The 20,545-nt window shown below is 45.5% G+C and overlaps 1 protein-coding gene across 1 annotated transcript in view; it reads right to left on the bottom strand.

The window, feature by feature from the left end:
- Positions 1–20,545, bottom strand: part of EFCAB6 (EF-hand calcium binding domain 6) — a 958,412-nt gene that overhangs the window by 928,190 nt on the left and 9,677 nt on the right. Inside the window, exon 3 of the mRNA XM_029597490.1 lies at positions 19,178–19,289. Coding sequence (XP_029453350.1) covers positions 19,178–19,289 — 112 coding nt within the window. The remainder of the gene's footprint in view (positions 1–19,177; positions 19,290–20,545) is intronic.

Below are 20,545 nucleotides of genomic sequence, written 5' to 3'. Positions count from 1 at the left end.
TATCAAGACACTGATAAAAGAAGGATTCTACAAACTCCAGATCCTGAAGAAACTCCAACCTCTACTTCATCCCTCAGACTACCGGATGGTACTGCAATCCCTCCTATTCGCCAAAATAGACTATTGCAACGCCCTCCTGATTGGCCTTCCCGCATCCACCCTCAAGCCCCTCCAGCTCCTACAAAATGCTGCTGCACAGTCACTAACGAATAAGAGAAAAACAGAACACATCACACCCACACTCAAACAACTCCACTGGCTGCCCGTCCCGTTCAGATCCCAATACAAAACACTCATGCTCATACACAAATCTATCCACAATGACAAAGCCAGCTGGTTACAAGGACCTCTGACCCCCTGCAACCCCACTAGAAATCTCCGCTCAACCAACACAGGCCTTCTCCCCATTCCCCCTGCCAAAGAAGTACATAGAGTGTCCACCAGAGAACGCGCTGCATCCATAGCAGGCCCTCACCTCTGGAACAACCTTCCAACTGCTCTCAGAAGTGACCCATCTACACCCACCTTCCGAAAGAACCTCAAGAACTGGCTCTTCCGGAAAGCCTTCACACGTCAATTAACCCCGCCAGCCCCTACTCCCATCTTTCAACATTCCCCTCATCCCCCCCGCCTCCCAGCCCCCCTGTTTCCCAACCCTTCCACTGTACATAGTTAATTTATCTTTTAATATATTCTGTAAAAAGTTATGCTATTAAGCACGTTATATTATATTACTATCTTGTTGTAAAACAGTTATATGTACGTAACCAGTTACTCAAGCGGTTATACTGTATTATGTCATAGAAGGCTCGCCTTAGACATCTTTTTATATGTAAACCGATGTGATATGTCAAATCGAATGTCGGTATAGAAAAATAAATAAATAAATAAATAAATAAATAAATATAATGGAACACGCGACCACCATGTCTTCCCCGGCTGTGGCTATTTCACTAGATGCTGAGAAAGCCTTTGGCTACCCTCAACTGGTTTGGGTTTGGTCCTAATTTTATCAATTGGGTGCAAAATATTTATTCCTCCCCTACTGCTTTTCTCTATGTTAACAACTGTGCCTCTTCTCCCTTTCAATTACATCGAGGCACGAGACAAGGTTGTCCGCTATCCCCTTTACTTTTAACCTGGCTTTGGAACCATTGTTACTAGCTATTCTGCAATCTGAACAAATTGAAGGATTCCCCTTTGGGAGTGACTCTTTTAAATTATCAGCTTATACAGATGATGTGCTCCTTTTTTTACTCAACCCAGATTCCTCTTTACCTTCTTTATTTGAACTTATCTCTTCATAATCTAATATATCCAGTTACAAAATTAACTGGCATAAAACAGAGATGTTGCCCTTAAACCCTCTAGGATCCCTAGTGGATATGTCTAACTTTCCCATACAAAAAGTTCAAGATGGTCTTAAATATTTAGGTGTCAAATTCCAGCTAGATATTTCCACTACAGTGAGTTATAGCGAGGAAGCGGTTTTACAGTCCTTGCGAGATACACTCTTAAAATGGTCTCCTTTACACCTTGCGTGGTGGGGACAGTTAGGCACCATCAAGATGGTGCTAGCCCCAAGGATTACGTATATCCTGGCCATGATACCTATTTTTATTTTCTAAAAGTTTTTATAGCCAAGTAGATCACTTGTTGTCTCGCTTTCTATGGAACCAAAAACCTCTCCATATTGCTTTGGTTAAGCTAAGGAAGCCTACTCAATACGGTGGGGTTAACTTCCCCGATTTTTATGCTTACCATCAAGCCTTTATCCTTCAGCAAGGGTATCACCTTTATACCCTCCCCAGTTCTATATCTGATGGCCCCCGATGGCTAGCCATAGAGCGCTACAATCTTCATCCAGCTCCCGCAGAATTCTTTCCAAGTGTACCTCTCACCCCGAGCTCTAAGTCCAATCCAATTCTTTCCTCGCTCCACCGAGCAATGCAAGAAATAGATCAGCTTAAACCCTCTAAATTGGTCCCGTGGAAACAGTCCAAATTTGCACCCCTCTGGCATAATCCTAAAATTCAAATAGGAAATCAATCAATAATTGGCCTAAATGGCAACAACATGGTATATGGTTCCTGACAGATGTTATTGAGGAAGGGAAGCTACTACCCTTTAATCAACTCACTAGGAGATATGGCATACCATCTACGCAATTTTATGCTTGGCTTCAATTACGACATGCATTTCAACACCTGTATGTAGTTGATCTTATATCTTTTGAACTCCCTTATTTGGCCACCTTGTATTGTAAATTGGGCGAGCATGGTCACCTGGCCTCTAGATTATACAAATTCATTAAATTAGCAATGTCAACCTGTCAAATCACTAGCTTACAAGCTCACTGGCTCCATGAGCTAAACTTTGCTAAAGGTTCGGTTAATTGGCAATATTTTTGGCGCATATCCATGCACATTTCACTGTCCTCTAGCCTGACTCAGACATCTTTCTTTATCTTACATCGGGTGGTGTGGACGCCTTGGAAATTACACCGAGCTGGATTACTCTCGTCTCATGCCTGCTGGACATGTCACGAGCCTGAAGGTACATTGTCCCACATGCTATACTACTGCCCGCATGTGTTCAGCTTTTGGTCTCAAATCTGGAGCACTGTTTCGGTCATCCTAAACATTCCCCGGCCTATCTCATACTCGGTAGTAATTTTGCGGAGTATGGAGCCCACAATACATCTCTCAGTGGCTCATGGTAAACTGTTGGATTTTTTAATAGGGGTAGCCCTACATAATATCTTAGCTAATTGGAAGCGTGATGACCCGCTCTCTCAACACTTGTGGTGGAACTCTGTTTGTATGTTTAGTAAATATGAAAAGGCCATGGCAATAAAATCTCATTGGCTTACCGCTTGGTGTCAGGTGTGGAAGCCACTTGACGATTATGTTATGACATTGACGAACTGAAATGGGCAGTGTATGTTGCTCAAACCACCTGACAAGGTCTGCATACTAAGTCCCTCTTTCTTTACCATGGCTCCTGATGTGGCTGTCCTTCTTCTCTCCCCTTCCCTCTTTTTTTTTCTCTCATCTCTTACTCCTTTCTTCTGTGGCCTTTCTCCTGCTCTTCCTACTCTCCCCTTCCTCTTTACCATTCTTTCTTGCCTTTCCTTATCTCCTTTATATATATGGAGAGGTTTTTGACTGTTCTGGCCTTTTTTTTTTCTGTTGATATTTTGAAAATGTATCCACATACCATGCCTACCTTTTTTCTATAGTTTGTACTGGTTAACCTCTTAATAAACAGATTTAAACAAAAAAAACAAAAAATAACAGGTTATTAGAAACCACCAGAGGTGGCAGTAGTGAGCTGATATGCCCAGCAGGGCTGTAGCCCCTCAGGTACTGAAACAACGATCCCAGGATGGCTGAGCTGTTGAGAAACTGTAGAAAATGAGTAGGCAGCATAGGCAGGTTCATGAATAGAACTAGATGACAAAACTCACGTAAGGTCTCAAGTAAGCTCAGGAGCTGGAAAGGATTAGGCCCTCGAGGAGCGAGTACCTCCTTCCAGGGAAAGCTCTGAGACAGTGATGGAAACTCACAGTTGTATGTAGCAGTGATAGCTTCCAGGCAGTAGAGAATCTTCAGAGTGTCCAGGAACATGGGCTCTCGAGGAGCAAGTACCGGTTCCTATCTGTAATCTGAAAATAAAGAAAAGAGCAAGGCCACCGAGGAGCAGGTACCTCTGGTAAGTCCGAGGAGGCAGAGTATCTTGGATAGCCGAGGCGAGTACGTAGCCGTATGCTTAACCTTGTTCGTATCCTTGCTAACTCGATTTGTTAGCATTTTCAAAGACCTTTAAATATTGGAAGCAGATGATGTCATCTCAGGGGGACGCCCCTGAGGTTCGCGCCCTTGCTGGTACAAGAGTTGGGACGCGCACGTGCGCCCTAGGCATCAGGACAAGATGGCGGAGTGGCAGTGTCGAGTCGGTCCGGGGACGCCGGAGGGAGACGGCATGGAGACGCCGTGGTAGCCAGCCGTCCATCAGACCCGGAGGGAGTCGCCACAGGAGGTAAAGAGAGCGGAGTGAGGGCGTCGAGCAGCGACGGACGCAACATGACCCTTGCTACGCTGGACCAAACTCAGGACTGATTACTGGCTTTGACCCTTACTATGTTTGGACCTCGCTCAGGACTGATTACTGGCTTTAACCGTTCCTCTGCTGTACCTCACCTAGCTCAGCTGCCTGCTTCGACTCCAGCCTGTTCCTGATCATGCCTCTGGTATCTCCCTGGACTTGGTCTTACTAGGCTACGGCCTTCTACTGCCCGGGCGTCAGCTATTTTTGTTCCAGCCTGTCCTTGCCGCCTGGGCCTCTGGATCCCTGCCTCGTCCGGACCTGCCTCGGTCCCTCTGATACCTATGCTGGTCCCTGGCTACCTGCTACATTTTCCACTGGGAGTCATCTGACGGAGGCCCGCCTAAGACCAGCTGGCCCCGGCATCCAAGGGCTCAACCTGCAGGGAACGAAGGCTGATATTGGCGAAGCTCCAGTCAGCCACTGTTTCCCAGTCTGCTCCGCCTCCCGACGGTAGGGACCCGTGGGGCTTGCCCTACAGGTAGCATCAACCCCACCTCAAGCCAAGGATCCACTACCAGCGCAACAGGTTGCCAAGGCCATGGACTCGGTGGAGCCATCTGCCTTCCAGGCCATTCTGGGCCTGGTTCTGAAGATCCAGGAACAGCAGTGGTTCTTAGAGGTGCTGGCCTCCTTCGTCGAGTGCCTCCATGCTCGTCTAGACACCGATGCTGGGTCTACAGCACCAATGTCCACACTGCCCAGCTCTAGCCTTCACTCTCGCTCTCCAGGGCTCTGCTGGCCCTACCTGCTCCGCCCCATTTCAATGGGGACCCCAGGCTCTGCAGAGAGTTTATCAGTGTTATGTGCAGTTTTCTCTGTAGCCCTCCATCTTCCAGGATGAACTTATGAAGGTTACCTTCATTCTTTTGCATCTAGAGGGCAAGGTGCTGGCATGGGCATCTCTCTTGTAGAAGCATTCGAACTCTTTCCTCCAAGAACTGTCACGTTTCGTGGCTGTATTTCGTCAAACCTTCGACGACCCGGGGAAGCAGGCTGTAGCTAGGTCCAGTCTCCTACGTTTACGGCAAGGCCAGCGAGCACTCAACGAGTACATAATTGAGTTCCAAACTCTTGCCACAGAATTGGCTTGGCAAAAGGATTGTCTCCGAGCCATTTACCTGGATGGCTTGTCATCTCAACTCAATGATGAGCTGGCAGCCAATGAGCTACCGTCCTCTCTCGAAGATCTCATCAACCTTGCAGGCTGCATCGACCATCGCCTCCAGGAGCGTCACCGAGAAGTTTGGTTGCCCCAATGTCCCACTGTGGAGCATTCCTGCTCTCCACCTGTGGCAGGGTCCACCCCCAGTGGAATACCGCCATCCACCAAAGCGGAATAACCCATGCAGCTGGGCCGAGGACATCTGTCCCCGGAGGAACGCCTCAGATGGAGGCATTCGGATGTGTGCCTGTATTGCACAGACTTATTGTCTTGTCCCGTCCGTCCGGGAAACTCCCTGGCCTAAGTTCAGTTGGGGTCCTGAACTTGGGCCTACTACTCCGGCCCCTCAGTTGACACTACCGGTCACCTGGACTTAGGACTCTCATTCTTTTCCTGCCTTAGCTCTAATCGACTCAGGAGCAGGTGGGAATTTCATCATCATGGACCTGGTCCACCTCCTAGGCATCTCCACTCACGTTATTGAGAAACCACTACTTATCACCTCCATCCATGGTGACGCACTACCCGGAAGGATCTCCCAAGTGATGGAACCCATCCATCTCCTCACTGGAGCCCTGCACGATGAAGAGGTCAAATTCTTCATTCTAGAGAAATCCATCCATCCAGTGGTGTTAGGGTTACCGTGGCTCCAGCACCACTCCCCCCAGTTTGACTGGGAGACCCTGCAACTCACCTAGTGGAGCCCAGCCTGTTGTCAGACATGCCTCAGGAGTGTGGGACCACCCCCCTTGATTCCCATCACTGTGGCTACTTCCAGTCCCCCTTCTCCATATGCTGAATTCAAGGATGTATTCTCCAAGCAGAAGGTGGATATACTTCAACCCCTTCGGAAGTTTGATTGCCCCATTGATTTGCTGCTCGGCACTACGCCTCCTAGGGGCATGACTTATCCTCTGTCTGTACCAGAAACCCAAGCAATGTTGGAGTATATCCAAGAGAACCTGGCAAAAGGCTTCATCCGTCCCTCTGCGGGTGCAGGCTTTTTCTTCGTCACAAAGAAGGATGGGTCTCTAAGACCATGCATTGATTACTGTTGCTTAAATACCATTACCCGCAAGGACAGATATCCTCTACCTTTAGTCACAAGGCTATTTGACCGCCTTCAGGGTGCCACCATCTTCACTAAGCTAGATCTGCGAGGCGCTTATAACTTGGTCCACATATTTCCTGAAGTCGTCTGGAAAACAGCATTCAATACCAGGAATGGACACTACAAATAACTTGTAATGCCATTTGTAATGCCCCTGCGGTATTCCAACACACGATAAATGACATCTTCTGTTACCTTCTGTACACTAAGGTCATCGCGTACTTAGATGACATCCTTATCTTTTCGAAAGATCTTACCACTCACCGTGCCGATGTCCGCACAATGTCTTGGGAAGATCTCGATGTTTGTGTATGAGTTTTTCAGGTCAAGGGAGCATAGCCAGTCCTCTTTTTGTAAAAGGTGGATCAAGGTGCCTAGAGAAACCATCTTGAACCTTTCTTTTTCGATAAATCTTTTCAAGGATTTAGATCTAGGATGGGACAGAGTCCTCCTGATTTCTTTGGAATCAGGAAGTAACTGGAGTAAAATCCATGCCCTCTTTGCCCTGGTGGAACAGACTCAACTGCTCTGGCCATTAAGAGGGAGGAGAACTCCATTAGTAGCACTTCTTGATGTGCTACCAGCCCCCAAAATGGGCTCGGAGGGCAATTTTGTGGGACAGCCAATAGCTTCATTCAGTACCCTTGATGGACAATGGAAAGAACACACTGGTTTGATGTTACACTGGGCCACTGGTTCACAAAAATCACAGCCTGCCCCTGACCAGTGGATCCATCGCCCTGGGTATGGGTAACTGACCTATGCTTCCTGTGACCCAGTCAAAACCCTGACCCTGGAGTTGACTGGGCACCAGCTGGGCTTTGGGGGCTCTTTGCTGCCTGGGACATCCATGGGAGCCCTGACACTACTGACAGGAGCGACTGAAAGGAGGATAATACTTCCTCTGGTAAAAGCGGCCCCAATCTTGACAACCTCCTAGCTGAGAAAGACGGGTCTAGAATGCTGGTGAAGAGTTGTTGGAGAGTTTCATGGTAGCCCCAGAACTGGGCCACCTCATCCCTCACCCTATCTCCGAAGAGATTCTCCATAGTACATGACACATCAGCAAGTCTTTCCCATACCTCTGGTCAGAAATCTGAGGGCCGCAACCATGCCATTCTGTGGGTGTCAATGCCCACTGCAGAGACCCTTGATGCCGTCTCGAAAACACTGTAGGTCTCTCGGATCTCATGTTTCCTGCACTCCAGGCCCTTATGCACCAATGACTGAAGGATGTCCTGCTGCTGCTGAGGCAACAAAATGGCCACCTCCTGCACCTGCTTCCTGATGTCCTGCGAGTACTGGCTCATGTAGAGCTGGTAGGAAGCTATACAGGCAATGAGCATGGCTCCCTGAAAACCTCTCCCCCAAGAGCACCCATCGCTCTGTGATCCTTCCCCAGGGAAGCCAAGAAATAGGTCTGAGACCGCTTGGCTCTCTTGAGAGCAGATTCAGCCACCACCAACTGGTGGGGAAGCTGTCACATATCGAACCTTGCAGCCTGCTGGACAAGGCAAACCCCATCATCCTTCTTATTCACAGAAGACACCATGAGGGGATGTTCCCATTTTCTCAGCAATAACTCCTTAAGGATGTCATGTATCGGGACTGTGAGTATCTCCTTAGGAAGCTACATGAACTGGAGGATTTCAAGCATTTTGTGCCTGGGATCCTCCTCTGTCAGTAACTGAAATGGGATGCCCTCTGCCATAACCCTCACAAATCCTGCAAAGGTTAAGTTCTCAGGTGGAGACTTCCTTTGCTCTTCCGGAGAAAGTTCTGAGGGGAGGATCTCAGAGCCAGAGGAGGACTTCATGGTGTCAGCTGTGGAGCCTTCATCCTCACTGAAGTCGTAGGGGATGGGGCCCTAGGCGCTCAGCTCTCGACCAGAGGTGCAGGCACTGGTGGAGCTGGATGGGGGTGAGGGGTGGGAGGAAACTGCAGACCGGCATCTCAGCCATCCTAGGTGGAGCTTCCTCCTCTGAGGAAATGGCAATGACCACCATATCAGCAGGGGGAGGCTGCTGTGCCCAACGATGGGTAACAATGCTGGTCTGGAAACTAATGCAGGCTAAGTCAGTTACACATCTATGAGCACATGGAGCTTCTCCAACAGTGGCTCTAGGATGGGCGGTGCCAGCTGCGGTGCTGTTGGTACCATGGGACCAATGCCTCACATTGTCCACTCAAATGCAAGTTGAACTCACTGCTAAAGCTTCTCCTTAAACATTGCTGATGCCTGCATCAACTGGGAGGAAGGAGGGGTGGCCAGATCCTCTTCGGAACCAAGAGGAGGATCGGTGACTGGCATCAGGACTGGTGGAGACTATTGTGGAACCCCGGCACTGATGAAGGACTGATGCTCCTTGCCGCAGGGTCACTTTGGGGACATCACAGCATGAGCTGGTGCATCCCTGTGCCTGGCACCATTCATTGATGAGGACCAATGCCAATGCTTCTTTGGTTTCCCTTGATGCTTGGCATGGTCTTTCCCTGATGCTGAAGCCAATGATGAGGAACCCGATGTCCTGGAGGAGCTTGATGGTGGCCAGTCTCCAGCTGTAGTAAATCTGCTAGAGAGTTAGCAATCTGTAGTATTCTCCATGAGGAGTTAGCAATCTGATGTAAATCTGCTGTTAGACTGCGGAATGAGCAATCTGTTATTATTGGCTCCTAAAGAAGGAGGAGTCAGCAATCTTGTATTGTCTCAGATATCATCTTGCTAAGGAGTAGCAATCTATAATGAATCTGATATAGTTGCGGGTGGATCCCTGGGCCAGTGGCAGATGACCACGCCCCCGGGAGGATATCCCAAGAGGGACCACCGGTTAGGCTTGAGTATGGAGACAGACACACAGTTCTTTTATTAAACAGGTTTTTGAAACCACCAGAGGTGGCAGTAGTGAGCTGATATGCCCGGCAGGGCTGTAGTCCCTCAGGTACTGGAACAGATGTCCAGGATGGCTGAGCTGTTGAGAAACTGTAGAAAGTGAGTAGACAGAGTTCATGAACAGAACTAGATGACAAAAACTCACATAAGGTCTCAAGGAAGCTCAGGAGCTGGAAAGGTTTAGGCCCTCGAGGAGCGAGTACCTGGTTCCAGGGAAAGCTCTGAGAGAGCGATGGTAGCTCACAATGGTTTGTAGCAGCAATAGCTTCCAAGCAGTAGAGAATCTTCAGAGTGTCCAGGAACATGGGCCCTCGAGGAGTGAATACCGGTTCCTATCTGTAATCTGAAAGTAAAGAAAAAGAGCGAGGCCACCGAGGAGCGGGTACCTCTGGTAAGTCCGAGGAGGCAGAGTAGCTTGGGGGAGTAGTCCATAGGTAGCGAGACACATTCCCATACCCAACCCCTTGTTAACCCAGTTAGATAGTGAAATAGAGACCTTTAAATATTGGAAGCGGATAATGTCATCTCAGGGGACGCCCCTGAGGTTCGCGCTCTTGCTGGTACTTCAATCAGAGCACGCACGCCCTAGGTCTTCAGGCAACATAGCGGATCTGCAACGTCGAGCCGGTCCGGGGTCGCCGGAGGGAGACGGCATGGAGACGCCGCAGCAGCCAGCCGTCCATCAGAACCGGAGGGAGTCGCCACAGAGGTAAAGAGGGCGGAGTGAGGACGTCGAGCAGCGACGGTTGCAACAGCAGCACTCCTAATAGCTGATGGCAATGATGATTCCGATGGTCCCACCAATGTTGATGATTCAGTGTCCATTATTATGGCTTTGTGATCCTTTGATGATGATGATGCTGATGCCAAAACCAATAGCTCATTCTTTTCCTGCTCAAACAGGCACTCCATCTTATTAAGCCAAAGACGATGTCCTTTTCAGGTCATCTGGGTGCATTTGCAGCAACCTCAGGCCTCATGCAATACTCCCAGAGGGAGCACACATTCATCGTGGAGGTCCATGATGGACATAGTCTTCAGGCATCGCATGAAACCAGACGCAGCCATAACAGGATGAAATAAATGGGAAGCAAGATTAAAATCGATGGTGGTGGGCATTGAAGGCCGGCAGGCATGAAAGCACCGCCACCGCAAGGAATCGAACACGAAAATAAACTTGCCAATAAATGACAAAAACCCTGACTATGACACTACATGGAGGACTAAAAGGGACCCGGTGTCGAACTCAGGCGAAAAAACTGTATTAAAGCGAAAACTGGAAAGTTTACCAAAAGAGGACAAAAAAGGCAGAAAGTGAGCTCATAAACTGCGATGCTGCAGCTCCACATAAAAAGAAAAACTGATGAGGGACCCCGTGATATAGGTAATGCTGGGCATCCCGGTGTGGCAAGTCAACGTTCTAGAAACATAAGCTTTCCGTGTCGGGGCTCCATCTGATGATGTCACCCATGTGTGAGGACTATCATCCTGCTTTTCCTCACAGAATCTATCTACCCCTTGGGATCCTGCCAGATACTTGCGATCTGGATTGGCCACTGTTGGAAACAGGATACTGGGCTCGAAAACCTATGGTCTAACCCAGTATGGCAAGTCTTATATTCTTAAGAAGGGCAACCAAAATGATAAAGCGAATGGAACAGCTCCCCTATGACGAAAGGCTGAAGAGGTTAGGGCTGTTCAGCTTAGAGAAGAGACGGCTGAGGGGGGATATGATAGAGGTCTTTAAGATCATGAGAGGTCTTGAATGAGTAGATGTGAATCGGTTATTTACACTTTCGAATAATAGAAGGACTAGGGGACATTCCATGAAGTTAACAAGTAGCACATTTAAGACTAATCGGAGAAAATTCTTTCACACTCAACGCACAATTAAACTCTGGAATTTGTTGCCAGAGGATGTGGTTAGTGCAGTTAATGTTGCTGGGTTCAAAAAAGGTTTGGATAAGTCCTTGGAGGAGAAGTCCATTAACGGCTATTAATCAAATTTACTTAGGAATAGCCACTGCTATGGGATCTTCTTAGTATTTGGGTAATTGCCAGGTCCTTTTGACCTGGTTTGGCCTGTTGGAAACAGGATGCTGGGCTTGTTGGACCCTTGGTCTGACCCAGCATAGCAATTTCTTATGTTCTTATGATTTAGCAAGCAACTCACAAGATTAAATTAAATTAGTTTTCCTTTTTTTTTTAAGAAAGAAAGCTGATATCTTTCAGCTTCAGGACTGTGTTTTCTGGGAGGAATAAGTAAAAGAATATACTTTCTAGAAGTGCCATGCCGAATCAGATAGTGCTAAACACATGAGAATGCTATGTAATCATGCACAGCCCTGTCCTTCAGGTGTTTGTGAGGTTTTGGGTTTTTTCTCTATGATCAGTTGCAGTTAAAGTGATCAGTTGCAGTTAAAGTGATCAGTTGCAGTTAAAGTGAAAAGCAAATGTGGTCACAATACTAAAGTAAAGCTGAGAGAGCGAGAGAAGCCCAGTATGATCAATCACTGTTTGTTATAGCTGCTTCTGGAGGAGATTAACTAAGGGAAAGGGACTGCAAGAGATACAGAAGACCTCAGCCAACTCTAACTGAATATCAGCTGTTTTGGGTTAAGCCTGGAGAACAGGACTGCCTCAGAGTAATGGGATACTATAACTGGTGTTTCATTGCAAAGTGCATTATGATTTCTGTCTTGAGAATTGTGTTCCTGTCTCTCTCTCTGAGTAGTGATATGAATCTGCTGAACTGAAAAGATGCTTATGTGCAAACTCCTACTAATAGAAAGCTACTGTTATTGAAAGCCCTGCTGTGTTTTCACTTTTTCAAAAGGAGGAATGTGGAAAGAATGATTGTGTAATAGAGGGACTGGGATTATGCAGCTTTTAGGTTCTGAGAACCGAAGCTAAAGCCAGACAAACATTGGAATTGAGAGTTTAAGGGGAATGAAGTTACTATAGAGGAAATCCCTTGTTGAAGGCCTCAGACTTAAATCACAGTAAAGGGGTTTAAAGAAACATTTAGAGCCTGAAACCAGGTTGCTAATGGAGCTAGGGCAAGTATTCTAGACTACTGGGTATCTCTTTAATTCCCAGAGAGGTTGAGATGAGAAAAATGTTCACGTAGGGGTAGATTTTCAAAGGGTTGCGCGCATAAGATACGTGTGCAACCCCCAAAAACCTCCCCCTGCCTCCCCCTGCGCGCGCAGAGCCAATCTTGCATAGGCTCGGCGGTGTGCGCAAGCCCCAGGACGCTCGTAAGTTCCAGGGCTTAAAAAATGGGTGTTCCGGGGACGGGACAGAGGCCTCCGGAACAGCCACCGGGCCGGGGATGGAGAACCAGTGCGCGCAAATTACGCCTTCTTCAATAAAGGTTGGGGGAGGGTAGTTAGGGCTGGGGGGGCGGGTGGAAAGTTCTCTCCGAGGCCGCTCCGATTCCGGAGCGGCCTTGGAGGGAACGGAGGAGGGCTGTTTGGCTCAGCGCGCGCAGGTTGCATAATTGTTCACCGCCCTGTGCACGCCGACCCTGGATTTTATAACATGCGCGCAGCAGCACGCGCATGTTATAAAATCTGGCGTAGATTTATTTGCCAAAAAATAAAGAACCAAAGCACTTGTTTTGTCAATCAAATCGTATACAACCAAAAAAACAAGTATCCTGTAATGTGAACCGTATCTTCAATGTGCTGTCATCAAACAAAATTTCAAAAAATATATTGTATTTTACTTTGAATTTGTAACCGCATCAGCAAGCCAGACAACGGCAGTGAATACACTTGCCGTCCGGACTACTCGTCATTTGCGGCAAGGTGGTAAATCAACTGTTTTTGTATCAGCTAGATGTAACTGCAAATGCCTTCTAAGTCCCGTTTAGAAATAATATGCATCATATGCCCCGAAATGTCAAACAATGACACCCGACAACGGCCGGTGTTTCGCAATGAAAATCGCTTCCTCAGGAGTAATTTATGTAAACATTGTCATGGCAGATGCTATAGAAACAGAAAAGGACAAAAACGAATTTTACAAGCTGATGAAATCAAAGTGGATACTTAGCTTTGCATGAGTGCAGCATCACAGACCTTTCCGATGGACACGAATGTCTCTGAAGTTTATTCAGCAACTCGGGACAGAAGAACCCTGGACGCCTTAGATCTTTAAAAAAGCCCGCGCTTTCCTGCACGTGATGACGTCATCACGGTGCTGCCGTCAAACAAGCGGTCTTAATGAAAACTAATTTGTGAATGAAATCGATGTTAATCACATAATGAGCCTGACGGCTCTGCAAATCGCTATGCTGGATATTCAAGGCTGTCAAAAAAGAGAGATAATAGTCATTCACAGAAAGACTTGTAATTCTAATGCGGAGTTGAGCCCATCAGGCTCTACTGTTTGCAGACGGTGAATCCATCGCTGTTCTGCACGTAAGAGGCGGCTGTCAAAATTACCTCCTCTCCAATTAGGAGATAATTGTTCCAATACACAACCTTCAGATGTTCAAAAGTATGTTGAAAAGCCATACAGTGAGGGGTTAATGGAGCAGATAACCGGCCTGTTGAAATGCATGACCGGTGCTCAATGAGCCTGGTCTTGAGTGCTCGTTTGGTCTTGCCTATGTATAACAAATTACAGGGGCACTATATCACGTAGATAACCCCTGTGGAACGGCAGTCTGTGAAGTTTTTCAGCACAAAAGTAAAATCCACACGAGTGAAATGTATGGCAGATGTCTTAATCATAATGGAACAGACTGTACATTTCCCACAGGATGTGTGAGCTCCAGTAGAAATTTTGGGCTGAGGTATTGTAGAGTCGGAGTGAACTAGTAGATCTTTAATATTGGAACTCCTAGTAAAAGCAAATCTAGGAACCTCAGTGAACTCTAAATGTGTTTGTAATATGTGCCAATTATTAAACATGATCTGTTTCATGGTTGAAGTCATCGAAGAGTATGGCAACACGCAAGTGAGTGTGTCAGGAGGGTCCAACCTTCGTGGTAGAAATAACCAATCTCTATTGATAAATCTAGCCCGAGTCAAGGCTCGCTTTTTAGGACGAGGTCGAGGATCCCGTCTACGTCCACGGGCGCAAGGAAGCCGATGGGCCGACGAATCCTACCAGAACAGACAAACCCGGTCTCAGACACATCAGACTCACTAATTTTGAACCTATCCACGCTTCAATTGACAACACAGCAGACTTCGCTTCTTGAAAAAGGACTATCCTTCATTCCCACACCGAAAGCTGATTTATTACAACTGGAAATCGCTTTATTTAAATTTACACGTAAATTATACATAAAACACTATTTTGTGGAAACACCATCTGGATGTGATACATCTATTTTGCGAAACAAGTCTAAGTGGTTCCCACCTGGTCCTGTTGACCCCATCATATACACTTTTTATCAAACTACACTACGTGATCTACGTGCTGCCTTCACCATAGATCGGCCTTACACAAATTTGACACGACTGGATATTCAGGCCATGAAAGATCTACAAAATAACCACCAATTAATCATCAAACCTGCTGACAAAGGCGGTAAAATTGTGATTATGGATCGCAATCAATATCAAGCAGAGGCTCTCAGACAACTTCACAACACACAATTTTACACACCTTTACAAGAAGATCCCACAGCCCTAATTTTACAATCCATTGAACAGCTGGTACAAAGAGGATCGGATCAAGGTTTTTTGACCACACAGGAGACCAATTTTTTGGTGAATAAATTTTCTGTCATTCCAGTCTTTTATCACTTACCCAAGATACATAAAAATTCTCAACAACCACCTGGAAGGCCAATTGTCTCCAGTAAAGGTTCGTTACTTGAACCATTGTCTCGATTTATTGATTTTTTCTTGGCACCTTTTGTAGTGATACAAGACTCATACATCAGAGATTCTCAGCAAGTGATTCAATTTTTGGATTCATTCAATGAAGACACATCAAATTTATTACTAGTGACCCTGGACGTTGAAGCATTATATACCAGCATCCCCCAGGATGAAATGATATTGATAGCCACAAAATTCTTTGAGGACAGACCTCGGCCGCATAGGATTCCCAGCAGTTTTTTGACAGCTTTATTGGAGATTGCCTTGACACAGAATTTTTTCGCATTTGAAGGGGCATTTTACCAACAGACCTGTGGCACAGCCATGGGTGCCACTATGGCACCTGATCTGGCCAATCTTTATATGGCAGTTTTTGAAACCAGCTGGATTTACAATAATAATCCTTTTCATCAATATATAAAAACCTGGAAACGATACATTGATGATATATTGATTTTTTGGCAAGGTACAGAGTCTCTGTTCCAAGAATTTTTGCTTTGGCTGAATGGGCGGAATAGTCATCTTCATTTTACTTCTGACATTAGCCCCACAGTGATACATTTTTTGGACATAACAATTGTCAAGAGACCTTCAGGTTTTGAAACTTCTATTTATAGAAAACCAGTCTCTTCTAACACTTTTCTACACTTTACTAGCGCACATCCACGTGCTCTCAAAGAAAATTTGCCAGTAAGTCAATTCTTTAGGTTAAGAAGATTATGTACTTCGATGGAGGATTTTCGTCATCAGGCTACATCACTCACAGATCGATTTCTTAAAAGAGGATACCCTACACGCTGTGTCAAGCGAGCCTTGACTCGGGCTAGATTTATCAATAGAGATTGGTTATTTCTACCACGAAGGTTGGACCCTCCTGACACACTCACTTGCGTGTTGCCATACTCTTCGATGACTTCAACCATGAAACAGATCATGTTTAATAATTGGCACATATTACAAACACATTTAGAGTTCACTGAGGTTCCTAGATTTGCTTTTACTAGGAGTTCCAATATTAAAGATCTACTAGTTCACTCCGACTCTACAATACCTCAGCCCAAAATTTCTACTGGAGCTCACACATCCTGTGGGAAATGTACAGTCTGTTCCATTATGATTAAGACATCTGCCATACATTTCACTCGTGTGGATTTTACTTTTGTGCTGAAAAACTTCACAGACTGCCGTTCCACAGGGGTTATCTATGACATAGTGCCCCTGTAATTTGTTATACATAGGCAAGACCAAACGAGCACTCAAGACCAGGCTCATTGAGCACCGGTCATGCATTTCAACAGGCCGGTTATCTGCTCCATTAACCCCTCACTGTATGGCTTTTCAACATACTTTTGAACATCTGAAGGTTTGTGTATTGGAACAATTATCTCCTAATTGGAGAGGAGGTAATTTTGACAGCCGCCTCTTACGTGCAGAACAGCGATGGATTCACCGTCTGCAAACAGTAGAGCCTGATGGGCTCAACTCCGCATTAGAATTACAAGTCTTTCTGTGAATGACTATTATCTCTCTTTTTTGACAGCCTTGAATATCCAGCATAGCGATTTGCAGAGCCGTCAGGCTCATTATGTGATTAACATCGATTTCATTCACAAATTAGTTTTCATTAAGACCGCTTGTTGACGGCCAGCACCGTGATGACGTCATCACGTGCAGGAAAGCGCGGGCTTTTTTAAAGATCTAAGGCGTCCAGGGGTTCTTCTGTCCCGAGTTGCTGAATAAACTTCAGAGACATTCGTGTCCATCGGAAAGGTCTGTGATGCTGCACTCATGCAAAGCTAAGTATCCACTTTGATTTCATCAGCTTGTAAAATTCGTTTTTGTCCTTTTCTGTTTCTATAGCATCTGCCATGACAATGTTTACATAAATTACTCCTGAGGAAGCGATTTTCATTGCGAAACACCGGCCGTTGTCGGGTGTCATTGTTTGACATTTCGGGGCATATGATGCATATTATTTCTAAACGGGACTTAGAAGGCATTTGCAGTTACATCTAGCTGATACAAAAACAGTTGATTTACCACCTTGCCGCAAATGACGAGTAGTCCGGACGGCAAGTGTATTCACTGCCGTTGTCTGGCTTGCTGATGCGGTTACAAATTCAAAGTAAAATACAATATATTTTTTGAAATTTTGTTTGATGACAGCACATTGAAGATACGGTTCACATTACAGGATACTTGTTTTTTTGGTAGATTTATTTGCGCCAGGTTGCGTGAAAAAATCTACGCCTGCACGCATTTATAAAATCTGGCCCTTATGGTGGAATAAGAAGACTGTAGACTAAACTAAAGCAGTTCTGCTGGCTAATGCTGAAGAAAGAAGGGGTGCTGAATGTTTTTCTCTTAAGAGTAGTTTGAAGTGGCTCCAGAGTGAGCCTTGAGTACAACCAGCCCATGTTTTGTTTTCTTGAGGTAAATGATTAACTACTTGTCCATGCTATTAGAGATTCAGCCTTCTCTTAAGGATTACCCTGCAGGTCAAGTCTCACAGTACCCCAGCATTCACTCCGAGCCACCCGCTTTGCAACAATATACTAAAGGGTACTATTTATTTATTTATTTTTATTATTTTTATATACTGACATTCCATCTGAGATATCACATCGGTTTACATTCAGGTACTGTAGGTATTTCTCTATCCCCAGAGGGCTTACAATCTAAGTTTTGTACCTGAAGTAATGGAGGGTAAAGTGACTAAGATCAATAGCCATGTTAATGCACTTTAACATGATACTAGCTAATACTAAAGCACAATGCATGTTATTTGCATTCACATTATTGTTACCATCAATTCCCCAGTAATACTAAAGCACATACAAATGACCAAAATACTTCCCAAAAAATTCAAATGGCCTCATTAGCTATTAATACTGGATTTATTATCTGGCATTAATAAGTAAGAAGCTTAAGACGGTCCATCTAACACTGATGTCTGTGGCACATGGTATATTTCAAAGAGTTTGGACTTCTACATTTGGAGACATAAAGGTGGTGTCTCACACAGGAATTGTGAGCATGCTCTAGATGAAGTATCCTAAATTAGAACTGGATTTTGGTGTGTGAGGCATTATATGTGAGTAACTGCAGTGAAGGGAACTAAGAGATAGAGAGTCCTGCTAGAGGAAAGAATACCAAACTCATGGTGAAGTACCGAGCTTCTCTAAAACAGAAGTGGGAAAACTATGGCTCACAGGACAGAGCCAGCCAATTAGCCCTTTTTTTTTGCAGCCCGCCTACTACCCACACAATTTCCATCATCCCTGATGCTCCAACTTTAAGTCATTAGCAATGACCAGATGTCATCAGTCAGGGACAATGCAATGTCCTGCCCCTATGTTTTCAGCACCTTCTAATTGTTCAACAGCTCCTATTATTGTGACGAGAAGAAGCGGGCAGGAGCAGAGTACCTTGTACTGAGCCCAAGTCTACCAAAGCATCTCCCCCCCCCCCCCCCCCCCCCCCCCCCCCCTCACGAAGAAAGCAAGTTTGAGGAGAAATTATCCACTCCTCCTCCCCCAGTAGGGTGATAGTCTACAGATTCCCACAGATGCACATAGGTCAGATACTGGAAGTAGAGTTTCCTCAGAGAGCAGAAAGATACAGGAGCAGACAGGACTAGCAGGGGGTTTGTTTGTTTTTTCAAAGAGTTTCCACGAGTCTTCTGCCTGTTCTCATTTACCCAAGGCACTGTGAGTAACTGTTTATAGCTAAAACGTTTAATAAATGTGGACCTGTATGATATAACCTACTGCAATAGGTGCTGCTTTGATTCTCTCACTGTGCCAGTGTTCGAGCTGCTTTCTCACAATATTACTGGTAATGGCAAAGCCCAACTCCAGGTGCAGATGAAAGGTGGTAATATGGCCCCAGATAACAAATGTTTGCCCATCCTTGTTCTACAAGTAGCATGCAATCTCAGTCTTTCCATAAGTACAGTGTGATTTTCAGCATTAAATATTATGTTAAGAAAATAATAAGGTACAACATTAAATCATTTTTACATGAAAATGAAGATTAAAAACAAAACAAAATTTACATACCTGTGGGTTGGTTTTACGGGGCTTGTTTGTCCATTATCTAATAATCCAGGGTCCTGAAATTTCTTTAAAAATTGCTCCCAAGCTATTTTACCAGTGGTTTTAAAAGCCAAATCTAAGACATAAACAAACATTTAAAACTGTTAAAAATATTATTTTGTATGACTGTTTATATTTACCAAAAGACAAAAAGGAGGGATTAATCACAGTTTTGCTCTAACTGAAAAATATTCTCATGAATCCATGAGACAGCATCATCACTATGCCATGAGGCTACATTCACTAGACTCACTAGAAATATATGGCAAGGTTTTCCTCTTCACTGTTAGTATTACATCTTCCTGCTAAATGAATCTTACAAAGTCATTACACTCAAAAAATCTGACCTGGATCCCTCTGAACCTGCCAACTATCGTCCAGTCTCGAACCTCCCATTCTTATCTAAAATCATGGAGAAAGTCATCAACAAGCAACTCACAAACTTCCTAGACGAAAATCTATTACTCTTCCCATCTCAATATGGCTTCCGTAAGAACCACAGTACAGAAACCCTTCTAGTAACACTTTCTGATTCTATACTAAAAACCCTCGACTCCGGTCATTCTTACTTACTGGCTCTTCTTGATATTTCTTCAGCATTCGACACTGTCAACCGCAATACCCTCCTGTCCCGCCTCTCACAAATTGGCATTACTGGCACTGCCCTATGCTGGCTCCAATCTTTTCTGGTGGACAGGACATACAGTGTTAAAACAGGCTGCCATGTTTCGAAACCCAGAAAACTAGCTCAAGGTGCTCCACAAGGATCCCCTCTTTCTTCTACACTTTTCAACATATACCTATCTCCTCTCTGTCAACTTCTGGTGAAACTGGATCTCCCGCACTTCATTTACGCAGATGATGTACAGATCCTCATCCCCATCAATGACTCACTACCTAATGCTCTAAAAATCTGGGATACAGCTCTGGTGGAAAAGCAAATGTTGCTTACCTGATGTAACAGATGTTCTCACAGGACAGCAGGATGTTAGTCCTCACGAATGGGTGACATCGAGGATGGAGCCCAACCACGGAAAACTTCTGTCAAAGTTTCAGGAACTTTGACTGGCCCCTATTGGGCATGCCCAGCACCGGCACTAACCCTGCAGCCAGCAGGGGTCTCCCTTCAGTCTTGTTTCAAAGCTACAGGCAGTGCCGAAAAATAAAATAAAAACGAACCCAACACCGCGGGGGTGGCGGACGGGTTTCGTGAGGACTAACATCCTGCTGTCCTGTGAGAACACCTGTTACATCAGGTAAGCAACATTTGCTTTCTCACAGGACAAGGAGGATGGTTGTCCTCACAAATGGGTGAGTACGAGCTGAGGATGT

The sequence above is a fragment of the Rhinatrema bivittatum genome, chromosome 4 (genome assembly GCF_901001135.1).
Source record: "Rhinatrema bivittatum chromosome 4, aRhiBiv1.1, whole genome shotgun sequence".
NCBI lineage: Eukaryota > Metazoa > Chordata > Amphibia > Gymnophiona > Rhinatrematidae > Rhinatrema > Rhinatrema bivittatum.
This window is presented reverse-complemented; position numbering and strand designations above follow the sequence as displayed.